The 27936-nt window shown below is 35.1% G+C and overlaps 2 protein-coding genes and 3 non-coding genes across 5 annotated transcripts; 4 read left to right on the forward strand and 1 right to left on the reverse strand.

Moving 5' to 3' along the window:
• Window positions 1-301: 301 nt before the first annotated feature.
• Window positions 302-5160, reverse strand: LOC103988422 (uncharacterized). Its single transcript, XM_009406955.3, has 2 exons — window positions 4693-5160; window positions 302-781 (listed from the first exon to the last, which is right to left on the reverse strand). The coding sequence occupies exons 1-2, from the start codon at window positions 5091-5093 to the stop codon at window positions 547-549; spliced, it is 636 nt and encodes a 211-aa protein (XP_009405230.2). The 5' UTR covers window positions 5094-5160; the 3' UTR covers window positions 302-546.
• Window positions 5161-5874: 714 nt separating this feature from the next.
• Window positions 5875-5947, forward strand: TRNAV-UAC (transfer RNA valine (anticodon UAC)). Its single transcript has one exon. It is a non-coding gene; the product is annotated as a tRNA-Val (tRNA).
• A 3047-nt stretch (window positions 5948-8994) lies between these two features.
• Window positions 8995-9067, forward strand: TRNAV-UAC (transfer RNA valine (anticodon UAC)). The gene has a single exon. It is a non-coding gene; the product is annotated as a tRNA-Val (tRNA).
• Window positions 9068-10710: 1643 nt separating this feature from the next.
• TRNAV-UAC (transfer RNA valine (anticodon UAC)) lies at window positions 10711-10783 on the forward strand. The gene has a single exon. It is a non-coding gene; the product is annotated as a tRNA-Val (tRNA).
• Window positions 10784-12781: 1998 nt separating this feature from the next.
• Window positions 12782-26549, forward strand: LOC135628313 (probable LRR receptor-like serine/threonine-protein kinase At1g51860). Its single transcript, XM_065134920.1, has 13 exons — window positions 12782-12863; window positions 16069-16612; window positions 16734-17215; window positions 17325-17463; window positions 17578-17649; window positions 20200-20271; window positions 20353-20433; window positions 23234-23376; window positions 23486-23748; window positions 23920-24046; window positions 24579-24644; window positions 24739-24931; window positions 25368-26549. Exons 1-13 carry the CDS (start codon window positions 12782-12784, stop codon window positions 25792-25794), a joined length of 2691 nt encoding a protein of 896 aa, XP_064990992.1. The 3' UTR covers window positions 25795-26549.
• The last annotated feature ends 1387 nt before the right edge of the window (window positions 26550-27936 follow it).

Genomic DNA, 27936 nt, shown 5'->3' on the forward strand with positions numbered 1-27936 from the left:
GGACCGAGCTTTGTGTTTGAAATTGGCTCATTATGCATGAATCTTTGTAAGCTCAAACATAGCATGACTTAAGTTTTAAGTCCTCGACTCAGTTCTGGTTTAATGCTGATCAAAGTCTCTTGGCTCAATCTTTATTTCATCAATTAAACTCAAATTACTTGGCTCAATTATCCCATACTTAATAAACATAGACGAGGCTTACTGGCAAACATTTCGTGCTACAGTTCGACATAGAAGTGGACAAAAAATTACTACTAGTCAGTACCCAGTGCAGACAACAATGGCAGTGCAGACTGTCAAATAATTAAACATCTTATGTTTCAATAAGCTGACATGAACAAAGCAACAGACAAACAAATAGGGATTATGGGTCTTTGTTCCAGAATCCATACTTTAGTATCAGGCATGCATCCAGATACACTCTGGGATGGCTCGAAAACCCGAGCAAGCAAAAGTCACAGAAACCAGCGTGTAAGTTCTTTTATTGTAACAAATATAGCGGAAGGGAAACACGATAGTACTGAGAGAAAAAGATCCACAGTGTTGTTACTTGGTCCACCAAACAAGGAAGTCCTTGCGCCTGTTGATTTTCTTTTGAAGTTGGAGGACGCCGTAAAGTAGAGCCTCAGCGGTTGGAGGACATCCAGGCACGTAGATGTCAACAGGGACGATACGATCACAGCCGCGCACAACAGAGTATGAGTAGTGATAGTACCCTCCACCATTTGCACAGCTGCCCATGGAAATAACCCAGCGTGGCTCAGGCATCTGATCGTAGACTCTGCATGAAACAACGGGAGTGGGCAACATTTAGAGGACTGCCTAGACCCAAATGACGAGAAGATTTCCCAGCAACACAACAAAATATCCTCATCTGCACATTTAAGTTCCAGCAATTTCTAGGCCACAGAAATGGCAAGGTATGGTATCGTTTGCTACTCTTTAGTATGATGATCAGAGTATCAGATTAGCCCTTAGAAAACTAAATCTCGCAACAGGGCATTACAAACCAAAACTTTTCAGACTGGCTAACATGTTACATCTTTATTTCTGATTTTTTTCCCTCCTTTTCTGTCCATTTTTATTCATATTCTCCCACTATTCATCTTAAATCTGCACTAGAAACCAACAAACTGAAGTAAGATTTTAACATAAACTTTTAATATCAATCCATTTCATATCGGAACCTACATCAATTGTCATCCTATCACTTAGTAAAGCTAAAAGCCTTGTTCTATTTCCTTAGCTGCTCTCTTTTTGTGCATCGACCAAAAACAAGGTATAATCTCAATTCTGTACCAATACTAGCTGTTGAGTATGACTAATTGGCATCAAATACCATAGTGTACCTGTGTGTCAGACCCCTACAACCCATATTAAACCATACACTATTCTATCAATAATAAATCAAATATATTATTAAGATATATTAGGAAGCAACAAAAACGTATCCATAAGAAACATCCAACAATGCATGAAGTTAGCACATGATATATGTATTACACATATATCACAAATATATAAATAAAAAACTTGTGAAGACATAGATTTAGCAAGTATACAAGTTGAACTATGTTAGTGGGGAGGCTATTACCACCTAAATGAATGTTGTACAGTCTAGGAACATAGGCCTAAGTCTAAAATGTCATATAATTGAAGAGTAATACTATAATGTTCTCACGATCTTTGGTATTGATAGATGGACAGTGTGCCAATACGGAATTAAACTAACAATAGTTGTGACATCTCAGTCACTAAGTTTACTTTTAGTACTAGCCATTATTTCGGTATAGTAGACTTTGGGTTGTTAAGAACCTTTTCTTCACTGTAACAATCCAAAACCAATCTGTATATAACTTGAAGTCCTTCTACCATTATACTTGCCACACTAAAGCTCATAAAACACCTATAAAAACTCTCCACAAACGTTCAGCTTGCAGAAACTATTCATGAATTTAAAATCCATAAACGCACCATATTGCTCAAATTAAAAGATTAACTATAACAAAATAAAGTTTAATGTTCAGGCCTTCATAGTATCTTTTTTTTTATGGACGTTGACAAAAATGAAATAATAAAATTTATTTATTTTTTAAGTCCTCTTCAGACAAGTTTGATAAATGCTCCCTAGACTCATTCCACTTTTAAAATTATCTTGCATGCCAAAATCGTACTTTACCACTTCTAAACAGATACTTGGTTTGTTAACATGGTTATGAGGCAAAGAAGTCAGAAGTTTAACAATTATGTAGACATTGTCCTGTTTCAATCATAAACGTCTTATCATCATTGGAAGAGGCAAAGAATAACTCGAAATGAGCACAAAACAATCAGATGAATATCTGAGTATCATAAACAAGGCACTACAACAATTCAATCTGAAAAGGTATAACAGGCTTGCAAGTTGCAACTAATAGAAAATAAACAATAAACACAAGAAATAAAAGAATGAATGCAAGTTTTACCAACTTCAAAAGCTAAAACCATAAGGCTTCTCATTATTTTTCCGAATGAACCAAATTGAAATTAAAAAGAATGGATAGGTGACAATTGTTTCCTTTATGTGGATTCCTAGACCTGATGCATACACCTCAGAAGAAACCTTAAGCACAACTAGGGCCAAGAAATAACACAATTAATAGAAAAGTCCTCTGCACTCTATCAAAGTAAAAAAGACGTGTACAGAAGTGACATCCTGATTGCACTGCTATAATCATTCTATAAATTTTCCATCAAGATGTTCTATAGGATTGTTCCTGTACAGCTTCAACAATTTAAACTTAAAGGAGCAATTTAAGCTTAGCAAAACAACTTAGTCGATTTGTAGATTAAGAAGAATGGCCTTTCATTCTGGTGATATATTAGACATTGAGCAACTAAAACAAATTGATCCATAAAGTCTGCGGCACATTCAACCAAAAGGAGAATTACCTTTAGGGCAATACACAAGGAACAATCTCCTCATATGTAGCAACTCATTTTTATGTATCCAAAAGGACTTAAAGAGAACTGATTAGTCCAGAATAATTCTCTAATTACATTCCTTGTTAGAAAGCTCTCATATCCTTCTTCAATCCCTTGTCAGTTCAAAATTTTTCTGTTCAGTATTTCTCTAACTAAATGTCTTCTATGTCAACACATAAAGCATTCATTTCACATAAACGAATTTACTGATCGTTAAAATCTTGTACAGATGCTAACCTAACCTAATACCAAAATTTGCAACCTTATTGCAGTCTGGCTGCCATTCATGAACCATGTCTGCACCAATAACCATATCCCATGTCTCCTTAAGTGCATTTGAGAACTTCATGACAATCATTGAAGCCATGTCACTGACCAAATATGTATATTACGACCAATTAGGGGAAATCAAGCAGTTATAGGAACCTATGCAAGTCTTGCTCTCGCTTACTATGATGGACAACCAGATATTACCTTCAATGCAGCTAAAAGAGGGATCCAAGTTGTGCAGAAAAGGTCCACTTGTGCACCTCGCAGTGAACAATTTTCTTGATGAGAGGGAATTGGAGATTTCATGATCTCTAACTATAGCACATCAATCATCCAGTCTTTGACATTTAAAACAGTGAATACTTTATTCATGGGATTTTAGTTTAGTTAATTCTTCTTTATGATCAGATATAAGAGATCATGAAAACATAAATAGGACTTCTCCATTTCCTATCTTGATCATGATGGGAATGTAATTGATGCTTGTTCAAATCAATAAGATCAGAATTCCAAGGATTGACATGCAGCGATTCTACAGTGAGGAATGGATCCAGCATTTTAACCTTGTTTCCGCTTTCATATCTCTTGTTCCCGTCTTCTTTAGTTGCAGTTATTACTCATTTTTCATCTTATTTTAAAGTTTCCAGTTCAAAGGTAGATGCAGAATGAAACTCTATATTGCGTTCTGATTTCTTTCCTCCACTTGAAAATTGACTGCATAAACTAAAGTTAGCAACTGGCCATAAAAAAAACCATCTACTCCTTTCTTAAACATCTCCTAGATGTATCCTAGCCCATAGAAATCTGAGGTATATTCAACCTTATCCTGAACCTACTGTCACTTTTACTGAACATGTTACACTTGAACTATGTTGCTAGAAAATCATGATGCCTTAATTTCAGCTCCAAAATTTGTCAATAAGCCATAGATTACTTAATGGTTGTTGCATATCAATTCCTCCTTGAGTGTTCAACTTTCATGACGTAATATTAGTTGAAACTCAAATATAAATAGGAAAATAAATATTTGTTCAATTGTTGACGACTAGTGAACTAAGTATTTGCAATCAAAATAATATATTATATCAAATTTCCTAGATAACAAACCCCACGAGGCCTAAAGCGACAACAATTATCAACACAGGAAAAAGATCAAGACCATATTTGTTGCTCAAACTAGATGATCTAGGTCTAGATGCATCAGCTTACAACAACTAGGGTCAACAGTTTGTGATCTTGAGTAGGTTTCCTCCCAGCAAATCCTTAAGCCTTATCAACAGTCATGTAAGACTAACAAGATCCAATTTCGATAGCATCATTGCAAAATTATCATCATGGACATGTCTCCAACTCAATAATACCACCAAATAATAACATAATATCTTAAAATTCCAAAAACCATAAATTGAGATAAACATGCGGAAGATAAAGAGAATAGAACAGAATTTTTTTCCTTACTTGCGCAGGGCAGGGGCCATTTTATTAGTAAGGGTTCCGGCGACGATCATACAGTCGGACTGGCGTGGGCTTGGCCGGAAAATGACGCCGAATCGATCGAAGTCGTAGCGCGCGGCGCCGGCGTGCATCATCTCGACGGCGCAGCACGCGAGACCGAAGGTCATCGGCCAGATGGACCCGCGGCGAGCCCAGTTCATCAGATCGTCCACCTTGGAGATCACGTACTCCGCGGTCTTGGAGAGACCCGTCGGGGACGACGCCGAGGGGGGCGGGGCCCGGGCATAGGGGGCAGGGGAGGGGGAGGCGCCAGCGGCGGTGGAGAGTGGAGCCACCGCGGGGATCACGGCCGCACGCTGGGAGGACAGGAGCGCCTGGCGCGCGGTCCGAGGCAGCAGAGCCATCGCATTCAAGGATTAGGGTTCGCACCGAGGAGGTGAGAAGATTAGCGAATCGTGGGAGTACGGGAGGAGGGGATGGGGAAAACGAATTAATTTGAAGGAAAATGGACCGAGCAAATGTATTTTGACGAGACTACGTCGGTTACCGGGCTTGTGATTGGATCTAATGTTCGGGGACCACGTCAAGCCAGCCGAAGGCCACCGGTGTAGCTAAAAGCGTGAGACGCGCAGGTGAAAGAAAAGTCATGTATTATTACCATAAACCTATTTAATAAGAAACGTCGAAGCCATACCATCCCAGTCTACTTAATGGGGTCCACAGTGGAACTCAACCATAGCCAATGAATGGTCGAGTAGAGAGGAAAACTGATTTGTGTGTGATCATCAATGTGTATAAAAAATTTATTTTGATAAGATTAGAATATTAAGATGAATATATGAATTTAATTAAAAAGATGAATAAAAAGATACTCATAAATAATTTGTTATGACTATGATAGAGAGTAAAATAAAAAATATTTAAAATGATATCGATATATGCAAAGAGATCTACGAGTGCCATGGTTAAAATGGATAAGACAGATTGGTTTTCGTCATCCTAAGAGAAACAGAGAAAAGATTAAAAAGAAGATTCTCTCACAAACTATAAATAAGTATATTATTATTTCGTACTGAGGCAAACGATTGGTAAGAGACTCATGTAATTTAAATTATTTTTTCCTTGTGCATAAAATTTCATATATTATTATTTTATTTATAAAAGAAATGAAATTATGGCAAATTAGGTGCTGTGGTGTAGTGGTTATCACGTTAGTTTTACACACTAAAGGTCCCCAGTTCGATCCTGGGCAGCATCATTTACATTGATTTAGTACATTCTTTACATTTAAACTTATTTTTAAATTTAATATATATATATATATATAATTTCACATAATATTTTTTAAAAAATAATTATTTTACCCTCGTCGACTATTACCTTTTGCCCTCTCTCGAATCTTAGTGAGCCCTCGCACAAGGGTTATGGGTAGTATGGTGAGGGTTTGCCCTCTCTCAAATCTTAGTAAACCCTCGCACAAGGGTTATGGGTAACATGGTGAGGATTGCGTGCGGCGATACAAGGTGAAGGAAATAGGAGATCCAAGAAAAAAATATTTTAAACAAATTTACTATGGATTATTGATCTTTTCATACATAATGGTTACTCTACCAGAATTTTTTAAAATTTGAGACATTCTCAAACTTAAGAGTTTTTATTCAAGAATTTATTATATATATATATATATATATATATAATGCTCATAAATTTGAGAATTTCCTAACAAATGCCTCAACTTTAACAAATTTTGATAAAATACCCCTTTTTTCTTTTAATAATTATTTTATCCTTGGCCTTTGGAGAGTCCAAGATTGCTTGCGCTTGTCGATTGCTCTCATGCTGTCATGTTGTCTTGCTCAAGCATTCAAGTTTTGGATAGCGAGTGGTGACAATGTGCCCATTCCTTTTCGACAAGAGGATTGCGAGCAAAGTGTGTAAGGGTTGAGTCGATGGAGGCAATGACAAGTAAAAAAAAAAAAATAGTATTTTTTAAATTTGCTAAAGGTAAAATAACTTTTTATCCTTATTTTAGGGTAATTTTCAATCAGTACCCTTGATTTTATTTTTCTCCAAACAGCATCTTTAGTTTTTAAAATATCCAGATTACCCCTCAAATTTTTTTCCCATTTATAGTGTTTTGGTTTGTGATAGTATTTTTGACTTGTTATAATGTTTTTATTACTATAATAAAAAAATATTATAAGATTTGCTTGAAAATACTATAAATAATCTAAATAAACTATTGACATTAACTAAATACAATTGGGGGGTGAATTAGTACAGCAGTAAAAATTACGACTTCAAAACTTTGTTTCAATTAAAACCGTTTCCAACGTAAAACCATTTCGTAAAGGTAATACTTTGAAAGCGTACATAAGAGAGTAGTGGATGTAAAGAGCAAGTAAGGAGGTTTGTAGTTAGAGTAAATTGCTCAAAAAAATATAAACCAGATTTTAGAGTGGTTCGATCGTCGTGACCTACATCCACTTCGCTGATTTCTCTTCCGTCAAGGCTACCGGCATTCACTATCGGTCTTCCTTCAATAAGCGAAGACCAACCATCTTTTATACCCCTCTTCTCCTTTTCACGGGTTTAGATAACAACCCTTATAAGCACTCACACTCTTCTTACAAAATTCTAAACTTAAGATGGAGGAGGGAATTTCTAAATAGATTGCAATAGTGTTTTATTACTTTTGAATACTCTGTGCTTGTGTATTTTAACCAGGGATGAGAGGGGTATTTATAGGCTTCAAGTTGATTTAAACTTGAAGCCTAAAAATATCTCATCCCGGGTTTCTCGGGCATGAGCGATACCACCGCCTGTGTCAATCTAACACTGGGTGGTACCATCGTCCAGCCTGGGCAGTACCACCGCTTGGGAGGTTGTGCTAGGCGGTACCACCGCCAGACTGGTGGTACCACCGCCTGACATAGTCTCGAAGACTATGCCACGACGGTGAGACTTCTTGGGGCACTGTTTGGGCTTCTTATTGGGCCCAACACAGTTCTTACATGGGCCTAGCTGGCCCCTAATTAGGTTGGCTCAAATCTAAACCCAATTACGTGCTAACTACGAAATCTAAAATATAATCTGAGTTAAATAAGTATATAAGTTTATTCTTCCGGCGAACTTCCGACGATCTCTCGGCAATGTTCCGGTGGACTCTCGGCAAGCTCTTGGATTTCACGATGATCTTCTTGGCGAGTTCCGACGAGCTTCTCTGGCAAGCTCCAAGACTTCTTGGCTGGTTCCGATAGAACTTCTGACGAACGTCCGAACTTCCGACGAACTCTCGAACTCTCAACAAAATCGCGTCCTTGACTCCGGGACTTCATTTTGCTTCATGCTTTGCTATCGTAGTTAATTCTGCACATGTAAAACACACTTCGATCTAGACAATTAATACTAAGCATTAATTATGTTGTCCGGCATGTCATTAGTCCCTCGACGCTTCGTCCGATTCTTCGGTACATCGTCCTCTCTTGTGGCATATTACCCAATCGGCCAGTTGACTTCGCAACTCCTATATCCTTGGCGCAATATCCGCTCTTCTTGGCCTGATACTTGAATATATGGCTCGAAGCCTTCTGTCAATATGTCGATCGATCCACTAATTCGACGTCCAATCTTCTGATATGTTTTCCTCCAACACAACATGATTCTTTCTGTTTTAATTGTCTCATTATGATCGAAGCATCCTGTGTTACTCAAAACGTAGATTAAAACATAAACACTTATCAATTGGTTTCATCATCAAAATACGAGATTCAACAATTGTAACAACGTACGAGCAATAACAACAAATAAGACATTATATGATATTACTTATAATATTTTTCATTCAATACATCAATAAAATATAGTAAATATGGTTGAAAAACAATGTAAACAAAATAAATGAAAATGAGCAAAAAACATTTAGTGAAAATACTCATAAATAATTAGAATATTAAGATGAATATATGAATTTAATTAAAAGGATGGATAAAAAGATACTCATAAATAATTTATTGTGACTATGATAGATAATGAAATAAAAAATATTTAAATTGATATCGATATATGCAAAGAGATCTACAAGTGCCATGGATAAGACAATTGGTATTCATCATCCTAAGAGAAAAGCTTAAAAAGAAGACTCTCTCACAAACTATAAATAAAATAATTTAAATAAGTATATTATTTCGTACAGAGGCAAACGATTGTAAGAGATTCATGTAATTTAAATTTTTTTTAACTTAATGCATAAAATTTCATATCATATTATTATATGAAATAAGAAAGGAAATGATAGGCAAATAAGGTGCTGTGGTGTAGTGGTTATCACGTTAGTCTTACACACTAAAGGTCCCCAGTTCGATCCTGGGCAGCATCATTTGCGTTAATTGCATATAGTTTTTTCATTTTTAAAGTTATTTTTAATTAATATATATATATATATATATATTCACATAATATTTTAAAAAAATAATCATTTTACCCTCATCGACCATCGCCTTTTTCCCTCTATCGAATCTTGTTTGACACACGATGGAGGTACAATTGAGGTTATGAGTAAAGGCATGCCACCCCCACTTCTCTCTCACCTTTCTCGTCAGTGGCCAACGAGAAGGAGAGGTGTGAGGAGACTAAGCCAACAAGAATATTGCATGCACAACAACAAAAGTGTAGTAGCGAGCCATCACACCAGAGTTATTGGTAGCATCGTAAGAGTTGCGTGTGACGATGCAAAGTGAAAGCAATAGGAGGTCATAGAAAAAATGTTTTAAAAAATTTTACTATGGATAAAATGATCTTTTCATACATCATGGTGCTCTACAAGATTTTTTCAATTTTGAGACATTCTAAAACTTAAAAGGTTGTTTTCAAGAATTTATTATTATTATTATTATTATTATTATTATTATTATTATTATTATTATTACTATTATTATTATATAAAAATACTCATAAATTTGAGAATTTCCTATCAAATGCCTCAACTTTAATAAATTTTGATAAAGCACCCCTTTTTTATAATAATTATTTTACCCTTGACATTTACAAAGTCTATTGATGTTTGCGCCTATCGATTACCCTTATGCTCTTATGTTGTCTTGCTCAAGCATTCAAGTTTTGGGTTATGAGTGCTGATAACGATACTCGTGCCCATTCCCTTTCGGTGAGAGAGTTGCGAGCGAAGTGTGTATGGGGTAAGGTCGACGAAGGCAATGATAGGTATGACAAAAACAAAAATAATTCTTTAAACTTGCTAAGGGCAAAATGGCTTTTTATTCTTATTTTTGGGTATTTTTCAATCGGTATGCTCGATTTTATTTTTCTCTAAATAGTATCTCTAATTTTAGAAATATCCAGATTACCCCTCAAAAATTGTTCGCATTTATATTGTTTTGGTTTATGATAGTATTTTTGACTTGTTATAATGTTTTGATCACTACAATAAAAAAAAATATTATAGGACTTACTTAAAAATACTGTAAATCATCTCAATAAACTATTGACATTAACCAAATACAACTTAAAAATATGATATTGTAATAACATACCAGCAACAACAACCAATAAGATGTGATATGATATTACTTATAATATTTTTCATTCAAGACATAAATAAAACACTGTAAATGCCGTTGAAAAATAATGTAAACAAAATAAATGAAAATAAGCAAAAACAAATTAGTAAAAATACTCATAAATAATTAGAATATTAAGATAAATATATGAATTTAATTAAAAGGATGGATAAAAAGATACTCATAAATAATTTATTACGACTATGATAGATAATGAAAAAATATATTTAAATTGATATCGATATATGCAAAGAGATCTACAAGTGCCATGGTTAAAATGGATAAGACAATTGGTATTCATCATCCTAAGAATAACTGAGAAAAGCTTAAAAAGAAGACTCTCTCACAAACTATAAATAAAATAATTTAAATAAGCATATTATTTGGTATAGAGGCAAACGATTATAAGAGATTCATATAATGTAAATTAAAGATAAATAAATAAGATGCTGTGGTGTAGTGGTTATCACGTTAGTTTTACACACTAAAGGTCCCCAGTTCGATCCTGGGCAGCATCATTTATTTTAGTATCCTTTTTTTTAAAATTTAAACTTAATTTATATATATATATATATACATTTTTTTTCAATAACAAATCTAATTCTTTTTCTTTATTTTTCTTATATTATTTTTTTAATCTTTTTTAATGTTTGATCTCGTGTAATTCTCTTCAAGATATTTCTTTTAGTTTTTTTGTTGAAATTTTAAAATTTTATTTAAATGAAATCTTTCATGATTTTGATTAATAATTTTTTATTTTGATATATATATATATATATATATATATATATATATATATATATATATATATATAACCATTTGGTAAATTTGAACCTTCCTTTCTCCAATCACTGTAACATCAGGTTGGTTTGTACCCAAAAAAGAAGAAGATGATATTGAGTTGTTGCCAATAGATCCAGACATATAAAGAAAACAAATAGTGAAAGAAAAAGATAGAAAAAATACTGCATGGCTAAGGTTTAAATTATGAAGTATATTAGCTATGGGTAATTTTTGGTGAAGCAATTTTTATAAAAGATCTGTATCCATAAAAAAAAGATAGATAGTCTCTAAAGGCAATAACAATTGTACCAACTTTGATCAGGATGAGATGAATCTAAACAAATAGTAAATATCATTATTTGTAGCCTTACCCCCGAAATATTACTCTGTCAAAGCCATATATCATCACAAGACAAATTGTACCAACGAGAAACCATGATCATAATAATCTAATAACTGGATATTTCATATTCAGCTATCGGATTGTTTGAAATGACAAACAATTGTGTCAATAGAGAGATTATAGAGGTAGGCTTTAAAAGTATGTTCAAAATTTACTAAATTGGGTACAAATCTTCAAGATTCAAAATCATTATGCACTTGCACCCCCTCAAGCACGCATCATTGCTTAATATTACTGACTAATCCTGATACAAATATTCTATTCTACATATTAATTAACATGGCTAAAGCTATCAACATCAGATATTATCTAACTAATATCAGAGACCAAAACCAACAGCAGAAGCTCTGTTCTTCCTCTCACAGTGCTCTTCTTTCCCCTCTGTTTCTTCTGCTTTGCTGCAACCCAAGCAGCCATTCAACTTGGTTTATTTTATTATTCTCCACTACTTGCCATTAATTATACAAAGAAGAGAATGTCAATGTTTACCCTTATACATAAACTGACACTTTCAAAGTTCACTTCAGAGAACGTTTACCTTTAATTGATCAACTTGTCTTATAGGTCAGAGACCAGAATCATTGGCCGAAGCTCTGGTGTTCCTCTCACATCGTTTTTCTTTTCTGTATATTTCGTCTGCTTTGCTGAACATAGCACCCAACTTGGTGTATTCTACTGTTCTCCAATACTTGCAATTGATTGAAGAGAACTCTTATTCAAATGTCAGCTTCAGAGAATGTTTACACTATATACATTTAAATAAATAAATATATATATATGTATGTATTATGTATATATGTATGTGTATATATATGTATTATATATATATATATGTATTATACATATATATAATACATATAAAATACATATACATATATAAATATAATCTGACTCTTATAAATGTTTTCTTCCCCTCCAAAGCAATTGACCTGAAAACATAGTATAGAATTAGAATTATCAGGGTAAGAGCTGCCAATTTATGTGAATGCTGATTTCAGCTGCTGTTTACACTAACATTAGATGTAGTCCCACCATTCACGTCCTGATATTGGATGCTTAAAGTGGGTGTATGACATTCTGAACATGCTGAAATATATGATCTTCCCATATGTGGGTCCCTTGATGATGGATGTTGCCTCTCAAATTGCCTAACCTACAGTGGATGAAGCACAAACTGGTAAAGAAAGTATTCCGATGAAAAATATATTATGTATGTCATCCCATATTTTAACTGAAATTTAGGACATTATATACCACATGGCCTGTATGGTTCTGATAAGCTGAGACGAGGCAGGGGAGAAGGAACATGAGCTGCTCCAGTAGGTTGGAAATGGCAACTTGGTTCTTTGCTTTTCTGGGTGTCTCAGTTGTCGCATTTCATGTTCACGGCCAGAAGCTTCCAAGTACCGAAGGTATGCATATACGTGATTATCAGAAACTTTGTCACGCTGCATGTGTAGCCCATGCCTCTTTTTTTTCCTATAAATCCTTCATGCTGCTGAAACAAAGGTTCAAAGAAAAATAAAAAACAAAAAGTAACTGAAAACATATTTCTTTCTACTTTCTTTTGCTCTATAATTCAAAACCTGGAGTTTTCAAACACTATAGGCTGTTAGCTACCTAAGAGCAAATAGGTTTCTTTAACTTTGTTTTTTCCTTTTTTTGTTTGAACTTGGTGCATTTACTAAAAACACTAATGCATTTTCTTTCCATCTTTTCCATTGGTAAAATATGCAATTTAAGAGGCTGCTGAGAGGCCAATCTGTGGGACTTCCTTATCTCTTCAATCATCTGTCATTACCTGCACCAGACAGCAGAGTCAAAAAAGCAGTGCCTTCTGGTGTGCAAATCATTAAACGCTCCAAACAGAGGCCCTAAATGGCGAATAAAATTTTTCAATTTTTGTTAATCAATAACATAGGGCACAATGGCAACACACTGGTGTATGTGCATAAAGCCTGTGAAAGTTGGTCAGATTACAGATAGATGAATTCCATCCATGTCTAAGAATTTCCATAGTTATAAAGGTGAGAAGTTACACAAATATCATTTTTGAAGGGAGAGGACAGGTCAAATATTTATATACCATCTCTTGCTCAAACTCTGTTGAAGAAGGGAAAACTAGCCCTGACATCAGTTTCGGAATCGATGGTTTCAGTTCTGAAGCCATTGGTTCTGGAACCAATAGCTCCAGTTCTTAAATTTTGGTAACAGGAACCGAATCAAATCGGGGCTGGTTCTGAATTCAAAGCCGGAACCAATGATTCTGGTTCCAGTTTGGTTCTGGTTCTAACCATTAGTTTTTTAATTTAAAAATAACTTTTTATATATATATATATATATATATATATATATATATATATATATATATATATATATATATATATATATATAATTGTGAATCGTCGATTCAAACCAAAACTGGAGCTATCGGTTTCGATTGGTTCAAATTTTGATTTGGGAACCGCCAATTTCAATTCTCAAAATCCGAAAACTGTAACTGAACCACCTAGGTCCAGTTTCAATTTGGTTTGGAATCAATAAATCACTGAACTGGTTCGATTCTGATTCTATCCCGATTTGATTCTTGTTCAAATCGAATCATGATTAAAGCTAGAGAAAACCAACCACTAGGCTAAGGTTTAATTCAGATGTCAGAAATCTAAGAAATGTTTTCTACTTTTTTGTGCTTCCTAACAACAAAACATCACACATCAAATAAAATTATTATTTTCTTCTGTAAAAGAAAGCACTTAAGCTGCTTTTGGGCATTGTTATCTTTTTAAAAGAGCAATACTTCAGAGGTCCATATATGGAAGCCATAAAAGGGGTACTCTACCTGTGATCGACACCATATGCAATAGTCATAATTGGTTGCCTTTTCTTTTTCTTCCAAGAGAAGAGGGGTTATTAAGTGGGTGGGACCATTATATAACTCATAAAATGAATTAGATGTTTTAGACTTAATTAAGAGAACATTTTAGAATGGTTATTAGGGCCACATTGGCAAACAAGATATTATGAACTCAAACCGCAACACTTTTTTTTACACTCCCTATTTGCATCAGTTGCTAGTTTAAGTCCTTATTCATTTTTTCCAGACAAAAAAGATCTATATTTATCATATCATTAGTATGTGAACGTTTTTTTTTCTTCTTCAATATTCGAGTAACCAAGGGTGCATTGGTAGAGTGACCCATCTTGATTACTACAAATTGAAAACATCATAGTACATTATATGTGTGTGCGCGTGTGTGTGTGCGGGGTACTGGTACTTGCTTTTGCTACCATGTTGCTTGATGAAACAACTGGATCTTGCAGTCAGAAATGATTCTCAATTGTGTTGCTAATGTATCTGTTTCAAAGAAAGTACAAGCTGTACAAACAAAAGGTTTATGCTCTGATTTCTCATTGGTACCAATGATTTCTCATTGGTACAACCTATACTAAAAACAAAACGTTGTAGTTCTCTCAAAGTAAAAGATGCACTTTCATTGATTAAAGATTCCTTTTTATACACATTTGGTGATTGTGGAATTTTTCTCAATGATAGAATAACAAATTATGATTGTTTTAATAAATTTATATGTTAGTTTCACTTATTAAACATATTTTTCTTATAAAACAAGACTTCTAGTGTGTCTAGCTTATGCAGGATACTCTACTTCAGCATTTATTTCAAAATTTAATAATATGGTCTCTCTCTCTCTCTCTCTCTCTCTCTCTCTCTCTTTATATTTATAGTTACCTATCTGTTTATCTAGATACCTATTAATGCAAATATGAAGTCAGTACTAAAACAAATCGTGGCTACCTTCCTCCCCTAAAGCTTTCTGATCCTACTTAGCCCCACGGCAGGTTGACTTTGTTTATTACAGAACCTATCTTATGAGGCCACAAGGTAGGTCAACTTATCAGGTCTAAGAGGCTGAGGGTTAGGAAAAAAATCTATAAATTTAGTTGGACTGAGCCACCTGAAAAACTTTTCAGGAGGGAATGACATCTCTCACAGGACTGATTCATAGGTCAAAAATATGCAAAGTCATATCGCATCAGGTTTTTAGGAGACATCACCTCAAAAGGTTTCAAGGGTCAATATATCTAGCTAAGTAGCATTTTACATGAAAAATCATAGTGAGGGGATCTTCGGTTACAACATGAGGTATGATGTTCTTCATTAGTATTTTTATTAAAGAACATGGAAATATCATGATAGATATATATGATATTGAAAAGTTTTCACATTAAATAGATCATAAAATCATATGCAAATGCTAAAACAAACTGTGTATATAGACAAACCTGGTAGGTGACTCAACAACACCAAAAATCTCCCCCGTGGATGGAGCTCACTTTTCATGTTGATGTGCTCACCTAGTTAACAAAATGCCTCTGTAAACAAGAATTATAAAATTTTAGAAACAGCCTAGTAAAATTTAATTTTTATTATATGAAGATATTGAATGAATGCAAAATATGAGTAGTCCAATATATAAGTGGTGTCATACAGTGAGTCCAAGATGGAAAAATCTGTAGAGGTGATGAACAAATGCAAATGTCTCTAACCAACAAAGGCATCCATCTGAAACATATCTCAAAATCAAAATTTCTTTGCAGGTTATGTAAGCATCGATTGTGGCAGTAACTATAACTATCCAGATCCAACCACCCAAATACCATATGTCTTGGATGACCAATACATAGATAGGGGGGTAAGCTACAACATCTCCTCCAGCTACTTGACCTCCTCACTGGCAAAGCAACTCACAAACGTTAGAAGCTTCCCTGATGGAGCCCGGAATTGCTACACCATACCTGTGTTGCAGAATCAGAAGTATCTCATAAGAACAACCTTCATGTATGGAAACTATGATCACCTGAACAGCGTCATGCTGCTATTTGATCTGCACTTGGATGTCAACTACTGGCAAACGGTGAACATAACAGATGCTTCTGCTTCTTACATACATGAAGCAATCACAGTTGCTATGACAGATTTCATGTCCATCTGCTTGGTAAACACAGGCCACGGAACCCCCTTCATATCTGCTCTTGAGATAAGGCCATTGAAGAATACGATTTACCCCACAGCAAATGCCTCAAGAACTCTCATACTCTATTTTCGTGTTGATGCTGGATCACTGACAAACAACATAGTGAGGTGAGCAAACGAATTTTACAGAGCAGGCCATGCCTGTATTTTGAATATTGAACTGCTGGAGTTTTTGCTGTCCTCTTTTCTATACAAACATACATATACATTTTATGTATATACCTCACAGATACCCTGATGACCCTTATGATCGTATCTGGATACCATGGAGTGGCAGCCAGTCATGGACAACGATATACAGCAACTTGACAGTGAGAAACTACGGGGATTTTGAGGCACCATCCACAGTGATGCAAACTGCCCTTACCCCAGTGAACTCTAATCAGATGCAATTCAGCTTTTCCTACTTTAGCTGGGAAGCCAATATTAACGAGTTCCTCTCTGTCCTATACTTCTCAGAGGTGCTGTCCCTCACTAGCAACAGCTCAAGACAGTTCAACATCTATCTAAATAATCAATTGTGGTATGGACCATACAGTCCGGCAGCAAACTTGACAGGTTATATTTATGATCCTGTTCCTTGGTATCCATATGACCAGTACAACTACACAATAAACGCCACCAGTAATTCCACCCTTCCACCACTTCTCAATGCAATAGAGGTCTATTTTCCAATGCAGAAAAAGGATACCACAACCAACTCCAGTGATGGTAAGCCTTATCCTACACCTTGCTGTCCTCTTAATGAAAAATTGCATTTGAAGAGCAAAACTGAGCTTTGCATGCTTGACATTGCTTGGCTTTGTCCTTGGGGAATCAGTTGATGCCATTATGGTAATAAAAAAGCAATATAAACTGAGAAGAAATTGGACGGGTGATCCATGTGCTCCAAGACAATATTCATGGGATGGCTTGAGTTGCAGCTATAATAATCCTGACCCTCCAAGAATCACATCTATGTAAGTTGTCACTGACAACTTGTCAATGTAATAAAATAATTATTTATATGAAGGATTACCATATCAACCATTTTGAATTGAGAAAGCCATCTCATGAGCTCAAAAGTTTTGCAGAATGCTATCTTCAAGTGCGTTGAGAGGTGCAATATCCACTGCATTTGCTTCACTCATGGCAATTGAGATCCTGTAAGTTTTTAAAAAAATCTCATAATTAGTTGTTTTGTTTGTGAATTTGGGGTAGGATAAATAAGTAAAGCTCTTTGTTTTTATGCTAATCTATTTTGTTCAACCTGGATAAGATGTCAAGATAAATAATTTAAGTTCTTCAATTACCGTCTGGTTGACACTTGAAATTCAGTTCAAAAATTAATCTTTGCATAGAATTGTTTTCTTTTCTTTTGTAGTTATAGTCCTTTTAGAAGTTTAATTTTTGTACCAATAACATCTTCAAATTCAATTGACAGATGTACATTAAGTTAGATCGACCACGACAACTTTTAGGGTGTTAGTATTGAAGCATTATAGTTATATTATCCTCAGATAATTAATGAAAAAGTTCTTACATTTAAACATTACAAAATATGTGAAAGTCACAAGGGACACCAATAAAACATGGCTGGAAAATGCAATCAAATCATTTTGAAGTGCATGTACTTAGATAAGAATTTGAGATACCTTCCTCATGGGTATAGAGATAAAACCAACACCACCAAGATACTTCTCTGGCAGCTTCTTAGAAGTCCAATGATCAGCCATCAATTTAACTCGAGGAACAGACACATCAACCTCAAGAGACTTAGCTCCTGGAAGAAAACAGAGAGCCAACATCAGTTCTACATATAAAACCAACACCCCCTCAGGGGTGAATGATAAAAAGCTGCATCAAAATTTAGCTTAATACATAAAAGGGAAGAGGGAGGATTGTTCCATCCAAGATATAGCTGATCTTGGCAGACATCAATCTTCCACAGAACATCAATTATCAAACAAGAAATTAGCAGCATTAACATCATATTTAAATATAGAATCATGTCTTGTATATTGATCAGCGAAAACAAGACTTTCCAGAATTTCACAAGATAATCAATTTCAGACCTATTATATTAGATAGGAAAAGATCATCACTAAAATTATAATTGATCCAAGAACCATCACTCAACTAGTCCAAAAACTCAATAGACAACCTACTTATGAGGCAAAGATTAATACCTAATCCAAACTTAACAAGTTTGTTTGCTTCCATTTAGAATATGTAGGTAGTCTGCTTCAGGACATGTTCATAGTAAAGCACATATACAGGGGGACAGTTTGCATTTCCCAAATCTTCTTTCAACCATCCCAATTATTGTGAGAAATTCATGGGGTAAGGGAGTCATACATGAGTGTAGCAGCAAGCATGCCATCAGGAAAACAAGTTCACCTGGAAATCCCTTGGTCACACATAATTGGAGAACAAATGAAGGAACAATATAAGGCACAGAGTCTGTAGATCAGCTGACCTCTAACATTGCCTCATAGATGAGTTGCTCATCTTCCAATTGACGTATAAAGTTGCAAACTGAGAGGCATAGGTCGAAAGATGAAGGATTCACCTAAGGCCCAATGAGCAGTTCATACTATTGACAATACACACTTGAAGACCATTCCTCATATCCAGTGCAGCAAAACAGAAATTTGTAACTCATTTATGAGTTCCATACAAGTAGAATAAGGATCCAAGTGACCATACTTGCAGAGTAGCAGTAACAAATTGAAAACCAAGTCTAGAATTATCAGTAAGAGCATTCATGACATTCCTCACAAGGAACAAGGTCCAACGGTCCAAGCAATCTTAAGTTCTGAAATGTGGAGCCTCCGTCATATCTAGGTCAAGATAGAATGCCGTCCGAGAAGGTGAATGTCATTTCTAGATCCATTCTTCTTCTAAATGAACTACCTGACAATCCATTTCATGTGATCTAGGTGAGAAGTCCCAACAGTGATTAAAGATAGATATCAGACAAAATTTAATCAAAGTAATGTGGTCATCAAGAGGCAAATTATTTTTGTCCTACTTAAAATTTTGTGAAATTTATCAACCAAAAATTCCTGATCTCTGACAAGAACTCTTCTCCAAGGCACTTGGTAACTGAAAGGAAATTGCAAATACTAAGCTTAAGAAATATAGCTATGCCACATTTCCTTCTAGAGCTAGGCCACTTGTGAAGAACACCCAAAAATTATAACACTTACCTGGAATGATAGAATCTCCTATAAGCTACCTACTAAGAGATGAAGAAACAAGCTAATCGGCCCTAGTAATTACCGAGGCATCATTGGCATAAGCAAATGATTAATTGAAGTGAAGGGAACTATAGGAAAACCAATAGCCTAACCACTATCTTAGTTGGAGCCTATAATGACAAATTAGGGGATAGAGGATCACCCATTAGACAAATCTCTTAAAATGAATCCAACTGTAAACCTATCATTGAAAATAAAAGCAAAGCTCAGTGACCAAAGCTGCTTAACATTATCGGACCCATAGAAGTTCATTATCTGAAAGATTACATTCCACCTAACCTTAATATCAGCTTCTTCCATATTTTCTTTTGTTTCTTATTTAAATGGCATTAATTGTGATGTACAGTTTCCAGCCAGAAATAATGAGTTAAGTTGCTTTGTCTTATCACAATTTGTCCAAAACCCTCTACTGATGCATTGTTGACCTCCCATTTCAATTGACTTTTCATTCAGGGATCTGTCTAACAACAACCTAACAGGAACAATACCTGATGATTTGGGAAATTTAGCATCATTGCGAGTCCTGTAAGTTCAACTATAGCCTTTTGATTCAGGTTTATGGCCGAAAAAGGTGATTGTGTTTTTACATTGTGTTTGTCGTTGCAGAAATCTGAAAGGAAACAATCTCATCGGGCCTGTTCCTGATTCTATAAATCAAAGGGAAAACAAGGGGCAGCTGACATTTATGTATTTGTTCCTTCTCCTTCCTTCCATGCTATGATAACTAAAAATAGTATTATCCTTCTCAATTATCTGATTCATCATTATAGTTGTGGCACTACCAAGTACCAATTAAGTTGGACATAATTTAAATATTAAACTTCCTAGGGATAACTTTAGTGGATGTCTGTAGTTCTAAAAGTTATCTCTTCTTGGACAAAGTGAAACACCAACTTGTCAATACTCTTTTCGCTTGTTCTTTTTTTTTTTTTTCTATATATTTCTGAGGCTCGCCTTTTCAAATTGAGAAATGCAGATTTGAGTACTTATTTCTTTATCAAGAGGTAGTTAATCAGAAGCCCAACTGAGAGATGTTTTTTTTTCCTTTTCTTGGATGTAATTGGAGGAAGTGCATTTCCACCAGGATTACATTTGAAGATAAATAAAATGATGCAAATAAAAGAAAACATAAAAGAAAATAAGGAAAAAGTATGCAGAACAATAGAAGAAAAGAGAACAGCAAAGACATATAACATAGGTATAAAAAAACTCAAATGGAAAGGAAAGACTCAAGGAGCACTTGTTCTAGGATTTTCATCTCCTGGTTTGAGCACACTATAGAACATGGTAACTATTTGTTTCAATTCTTTCTTAAAGACCCTACTCTGATCTGGGATTGCTCATTGGATCACCAACATTTCAGAGGTGCAAAACAATTCCTTCTCTTCATATCAGCTCTTTCGTGTACAATGTGTACTAAATTGTGCCTGCATCACATTCTTAGTGGAGTCCAGTCGTATTCTGACTTTTTAGACATCAGTTATTTAATTAAATACAAACCCTATATATGGTGCAAAAGGTGAAATAATGGATTATAAGCTCCTTTTTTCTAATACAAAGAATCATGTAAAGATTTAAAATCAAGATGCAATTTTCTTCTTATAGAGTGTAGCAAAATTATTTTGTACCTACTGGTGAAGGATGATAAACAAAACCTTATGTACTTGAAATTGATATATGGTAGGCTGCAAATATAAGAAAATAGGAAAACCTTTTTTTAATAGAAGAAAAAGACAAAACTCATGCATTTTTAACCCCAACCTTGGTCCTACTGTATTTTTTGTTGCATGAATGGATACACTGATTTTCAGATTTCTTGATAATTTTTCACAAACAGAGATAAATGACAAGCAGGATATCCAACATGATCTTGGCAATGCAAAGATTGATGTAATAATGACTACTCAATTCTGTCATCTTTAAGCACCAAACAGTGTTCATAAACTGATCTCCATCCTTTTCATTAGAAAAAAGATCACTTTTCCCTAAAAGAATCAATGGTTATTGTTAGTTTTGAATTTCCATTCTTCATAAATTGTCATGACTTTTTTCTTCCTTCTCCCTGATAGTGATCAGAACCAGCTATTTAGTCCATATGTAGAGCACTGAACATAATGACAAGAAGTTAGTAGAAGGTCATTTTTTTGGTATTCTGAAAGTAGAGATCCTCCGTTGACAATGTCCTTAACATATTTGGAACTAGAGATGCTAACCGACAAAGAAAACAGCAAATTAGTGATTAAGTTTTATTTGGAGGTCTAAAATACCATTACAGTACTGAGTACTGACAATTGAAACCTTGTCAGACCAATATGTAATCAGCAGTCACAGTATCAGTAGACCCAAAAATATTAAAAAGGTTACATGCAGGTATTAGGCAAGTATACCATAATACTTACATACTACTATCCAATCAGCCAGGTTATGAGGCAGTATTGTTGGCATGCTGTAAAATTTCAGACCAATGTTTATATAATCTATTAACAATGTTAATTTATTGAGGTAGGTCAAGAATCTTTGTCTCATCTAGCAGGAGGTGTTTTTCATTTTTACCTATGGTCTTTGTCCTTTATAAAGGGTATTCATTGGAAAAGGATCAGCATATATTTATAAGATACAATTTCCCTCAATTCTCTACAAGAGCAGATCTGCACATATGAGCAAATCTGCAATTTCTCTCAATTGCATTCCCCAAGAGAGTGATCCAAACAAGCATTATGTCAGTAATAATGACAGGTTTCTTTAAATAGTGGGTCCACCAACTACACTGGAATGGATATTCATTATACAGAGCAGCATTGCTCTTCCCTATAAATGAGGGATATGAGTTCCTGCAGATGAAGCCAATGATGTGCTGCATTTGCATTGTGTTTCAACTTTCATGAAAGAACTGTCTAATAGTTGTCTTGAAGGGGGAAAAACACTTAAGGAACAAAGTAATCCCTTCTTATAAACTAAAAATTTCTTCAACTACGCATCAACAGAATATTTTTGGACACCTTACTGAGACCACAACACATGCAACAGTAAAGGGTGACAGTACAAGGTAGGAAATTTCTCAAGAAGTGAATCAAATTGATGAGAACGACACAACTTTCTCTTTCTTCTTTCTTCTTTTTCACAAATGTAAATTAAGATGGGACATTTTGTACTTCAAGGGCGTCGTCTTTCTTTCTTTCTTTTTTTTTTGAGGATGATGGATTATGAGCTCCATTATGAGGACAACTCACATAGGCTTCTGCAGTGCATGTAGATATGAAGGTTTTTCTGGGGATACAGTTTTTTTTTCTTTTCCATTCCTTCTGTTTTATTTTATTTTATTTTATTTTGAAGGATGTGCAGGATTTAGATGGCTCAATGTTTCTTATTTTTTTTAATTAAAATATGTCATGGAAGTTATACACTTTCATGAATATCGGCTCCATACCCCAAGTATATATACATGACTATGATACTGCTTATGCTTACTGGATTTCTTTGATGTCAGTTTTGACCACAAAATAAACCCACAACCGAAACCTGCCCCCAAGATCTCCACACCTGTAATTGTGGTTATTTCAGCAGTTTCTGCTGTACTACTCTTGGTATTGGTGGCTTTATGTGTATGGGGATTGAAAAGAAATCGACAAGGTAAATTTCAAAAGAAAACTATGGTTTGTCTATTCCTTATTCATGTAAGTATATTTAGAACTAGCTAACTTATATTCATGCTTACCTTTTTATTTATGGTAAAGCACAGGTTTTGCCTCAAGTAAGTCTACAAGACGGCATGGTGAAGAACACTCAGGAGAACTTCAGAATCATGAAAACCCTCCAGCACCACCTGAGGGTCATCTGTTCACATACCCACAATTAGTAAAAGTAACTAATAACTTCACAACGGCCATTGGCAAAGGAGGATTTGGAAATGTCTACCATGGATGCCTAGAAAACGGTATGCAGGTTGCAATTAAGCTACGCTCGCAGTTATCACCACAAGGGGTCAGGGAATTTCTGGCTGAGGTATGTGATTTACCAACTGATCAACTAGGTCTAGAGTTGCTTCATCTTCCTCAGTATGGTGGCATTTTACTTCCATTTTGGCACATGTTCTATTATTCAGACACGAAAGGGGCACAGAATGACCATTTAATGTTCTTTGCATGCATGACAACATTTTGCACTGTCTTGCAGGTTCAGAACTTGATTAGAGTTCATCATAGGAATCTGGTTTCTTTAATTGGCTACTGCAATGATGGAAATTACCTTGCTCTTGTGTATGAATACATGCCAAGGGGAAGTCTTCAAGAGTACTTGAAAGGTCTACATTCCAACATCTCACAATTACAGAAAAATTATCTAATGAACATAAGCTAATCATTCCTGTGCCGGTTCTTCAACATACTTGAACCACTCCGAGTACAACCCTGTGGATGCTTAGTTCTCAACTTTTCCTGTTTTATCAGAATATGACACGAACAAGAAAATCTTTTAATGAATTGGAAACTCTAAAACATATAGATTAGAGAACATCTCAATTTTGTAAAATTTACAGATTTGCTTTTCCCTCTTACTCCAAATACTATTACAAAGAACAATTAGCCGGATGGTAATGTCATATGGTTATTGCTTCCCTGAAGAATTATGCTAACATAAAAGTAATTTCCTGAAGAACATGACACCTAACTGTCATATGGTTATTGGTTCCCTCAAGAATTATGCTAAAATAAAAGTAATTTCCTGAAGACCATGACGCCTAACTGTCTAGTTAAATGGCTAGCTTTGTATAATGTTGCATGTGTGCTCATCTTTAGCAATCATTTGATTCTTCTAGCTTCCAAATTCTCCTATAGGTAAAGTTGGTCTTCCAAGATTGGCATGGACCGATAGGCTTCGTATTGCATATCAAACCGCACAAGGTTTTCAAAGAAATCTTATGAACCTATTTATTCTCTTTGCATTAGACAATATAATTTATCTTCTTCTCAACCTCTATTAAACATGAATATGCAGGATTGGACTATCTGCATAGGGGATGCAGTCCTTCAATAGTACACAGAGATGTGAAGAGCAGTAACATTCTCTTGGGTCAAAAGCTAGAGGCTAAAATAGCGGACTTTGGATTGTCCAAGACTTTTCTTGGGGAATATGACACACATGTTTCCACACGAAGGGTGGTCGGCACTCCTGGATATGTTGATCCACTGTATGTCTATTTTACCACTTCTTTTATACTTATCTATGGAGATCGCTTGGCACTTCTCAATATTGTATATCACTACAGCTCAGAAACCTAAGAGTTCAAGAAAATTAACCAAGCGTCATCACATGTCTATCAGCATGATCATTTCTCTTTTAAAAATGGTCAGAATAGAAGCCTGCCGATTAAAAAGCATAAGAACAGGTGATCACATAGTTTCAAATAACCCAAAAATATTTGATGATAGACACTCCAAAATTTTCCAAAAATATAATGCTCACTATGTTCATTAAGATAGCACTTAGCTAGACTGCCAGTAGTTGCTAAAAATATTTTGCTTGAGGCAATGGTAATATTCTAAAGACTTGATTGCACTTTGTATGTTGGTTGTCCAATATGATGCATGGTGCACCTAAAAGCTATTCTGTATTTGTTTACTCAGGTACCATAGTACCTTACAGATCAACACAAAGATTGATGTATATAGTTTCGGGGTTGTTCTCTTGGAACTGATCACTGGCCGACCTCCAATAGTCCCAGGTTCAGAGGATGCTCACATAACTCAATGGGTGTCCCGAAGGCTTCAAAGGGGCAACATTGATGATTTTATTGATGGCAGGCTGCAAGGAGATTATGATGCCAATTCTGTCTGGAAGGTCATTGATATAGCAATAAGGTGCACAACACAATCTGGAAGCCAGAGACCAACAATGGCTGAAGTAGTTATCCAGCTAAAGGAAAGCTTAGAACTAGAGACTGCTCATGACAAGTGTGAGAGCCTATACAATCAAGGTCTCGATACAAGCCAGACAAGTGCATTTGGTATAGAAAGAGTCATATCAGGAAATTTTGGTCCATCTGCAAGATAAATTTGATCACACTGATCCCTGTTACAGTACTATCTTCTCCAATAAGAAGTATCTATCTCATATGGATACTAGAACCTCTCTGCAGTCTATGTAATTTAAATTTGCTACATTTTGTGAGGTTGTCTAAGCTTGCAATGTTTTTTTTTTTTTTTTTTTACTCCAAATTTAGGTCCATAACACCTCGAGCAAATCCATTGTTGATCAAGTAACTGCAGATCTTAGTCCTTAAGCATATATGTCATTGGAATAATAGAACTTTTGCTCACCTCTAATTTTGACTGTATACAATAAAATCAACCTGAAAAACAAAAATTTTATTACTTTGCACCACACGGAACTGCTAAAAGACAATGTTTTTTAGTGAAAATTGCACCCATTATTTGTCCCTTCAGGTGATATTAATATCTCCTGATTCCTAAGGCTCCAATTGTCATAGAGCATAATGATGACTCTCAAATCAAATTGATATTCAAGTGCTTTTCAAACTGTTGAACCTGGTTGAAGTGAAAAGTTCTCGCAACGATCCATGGAGTATCTCTAAGCTGCAATTGTGCATGAGAACAGGAATTATTATTACATTTGGATATTTAAATCCAAGTCTGTCAAAGCTCCTCCAGATCTTGGTGACTCAATTATTCTTGATGAAGATTAGACTTGCAGTTTTTGAACTTTTGGTTCTGTAAAAGAGTCTTTGTGATTGTACACTAGTTTTCAAGTTAAGTTTTCTCAGTGATTTGAAGTCAAAACCAACTAAATTCTTGCCTTCTGAGACTAAACTATTGTATGCACAATAGATTTAAGAGACTAAACTATCATATGCAATGATGAAAAATAATTAAAAAAATGGGATATTTCGTTATAGCATGATATTCACCATGTGGCATGACTTCCAATTCAGTCTTTTATGTAAACTCGATTTCTATCAGTATATCAAGTAACAATGAATTTTACTATTCAATATGGAACTATTGAGCTTTATGTGCATTTCATGTACACAAAGATTATCAAGAAAAAAGACTACTCTCATGTGCATGAATGACACAACGAAGTCACTAGTGAGCTACAAGTGACGTATTCCTCATCATTGAAACAATGTGCACGTTAGAAACCCCAACTCATATACATCTGCCGCAGCTCCTTTCGGTAATGTTAAGTAAAAAGAATAAAAGAACTTGATACACAGAACTAATGGAGTCATTTATGATTCATGTTTTACATATGTAGACAAAATCTTAGTGTTTAGGGATATCAATCATAGAACTGAGTGAAACTGTACAATCTTGGTACTCTATTCTCAAGATGTTATTTGAGAAGTGCCCACATCTATAGTAACCACATCCCCACAGCATAAGCCAAAAGAAAATTGACCGAAAGTAGCGTACAAGACCCAATCAAGCTTCCCAAAGTCTATTGAATCAACCATGAGAAAATGCACAAAGCAGGACAAGGATCGAACTCCAACCTCCCGAGAGAACAGACAAGTAAATTTAGAAAACCCAGATCAAAGATTTCTTATAATTCAAAGGAAAGGCAACATAAATCATAAACACAACAATCTGAACAAACGCAGAAAGAAATCAATCACAAATACGTTCAGCAAAGGGAAAAAATATCACATTTTTATCCAGAAAAAATCGACCACACAATTACTTACCTCGACCAATCTCGAAATCCACCTTGTCGTGGTCAACAACTAACGCCGATTTCGTCAACGTCGGTACACCGAAGAGAAGAAGACGTGAGAGAAACGGGGAGCGTGGCCACGAGGAAGCGACCTCGCGGCGCGTCGCCCGAATCTTCGACCCGACTCCATCAGCAAACATATTTTATAGGGATAGGTGAGGTAATAACTATAGTTTTAGATCGAAGTATTTTAGATGAGTGGGTTAACCTCATCAAGTAATGAAGTCGTTATCACATTATTGAGTTATAGCACCGACATACTGATTGATACTACTCGATATCAGAAAAGAAAGTAATAAAAAGACTAAATACTAATTAATACTGTTCTATATTGGTCGGATAGTTTGATGCGTTGTGATCTGATCTGATCGACATTCGAAACAAAGTGGAGTTCTTCAGCAAATGCTCACTTTTATATATATGACGATATTTGTTTATCATCGTCCTCTTTTCTACCTG

The sequence above is a fragment of the Musa acuminata genome, chromosome BXJ3-1 (genome assembly GCF_036884655.1).
Source record: "Musa acuminata AAA Group cultivar baxijiao chromosome BXJ3-1, Cavendish_Baxijiao_AAA, whole genome shotgun sequence".
Taxonomy (NCBI): domain Eukaryota; kingdom Viridiplantae; phylum Streptophyta; class Magnoliopsida; order Zingiberales; family Musaceae; genus Musa; species Musa acuminata.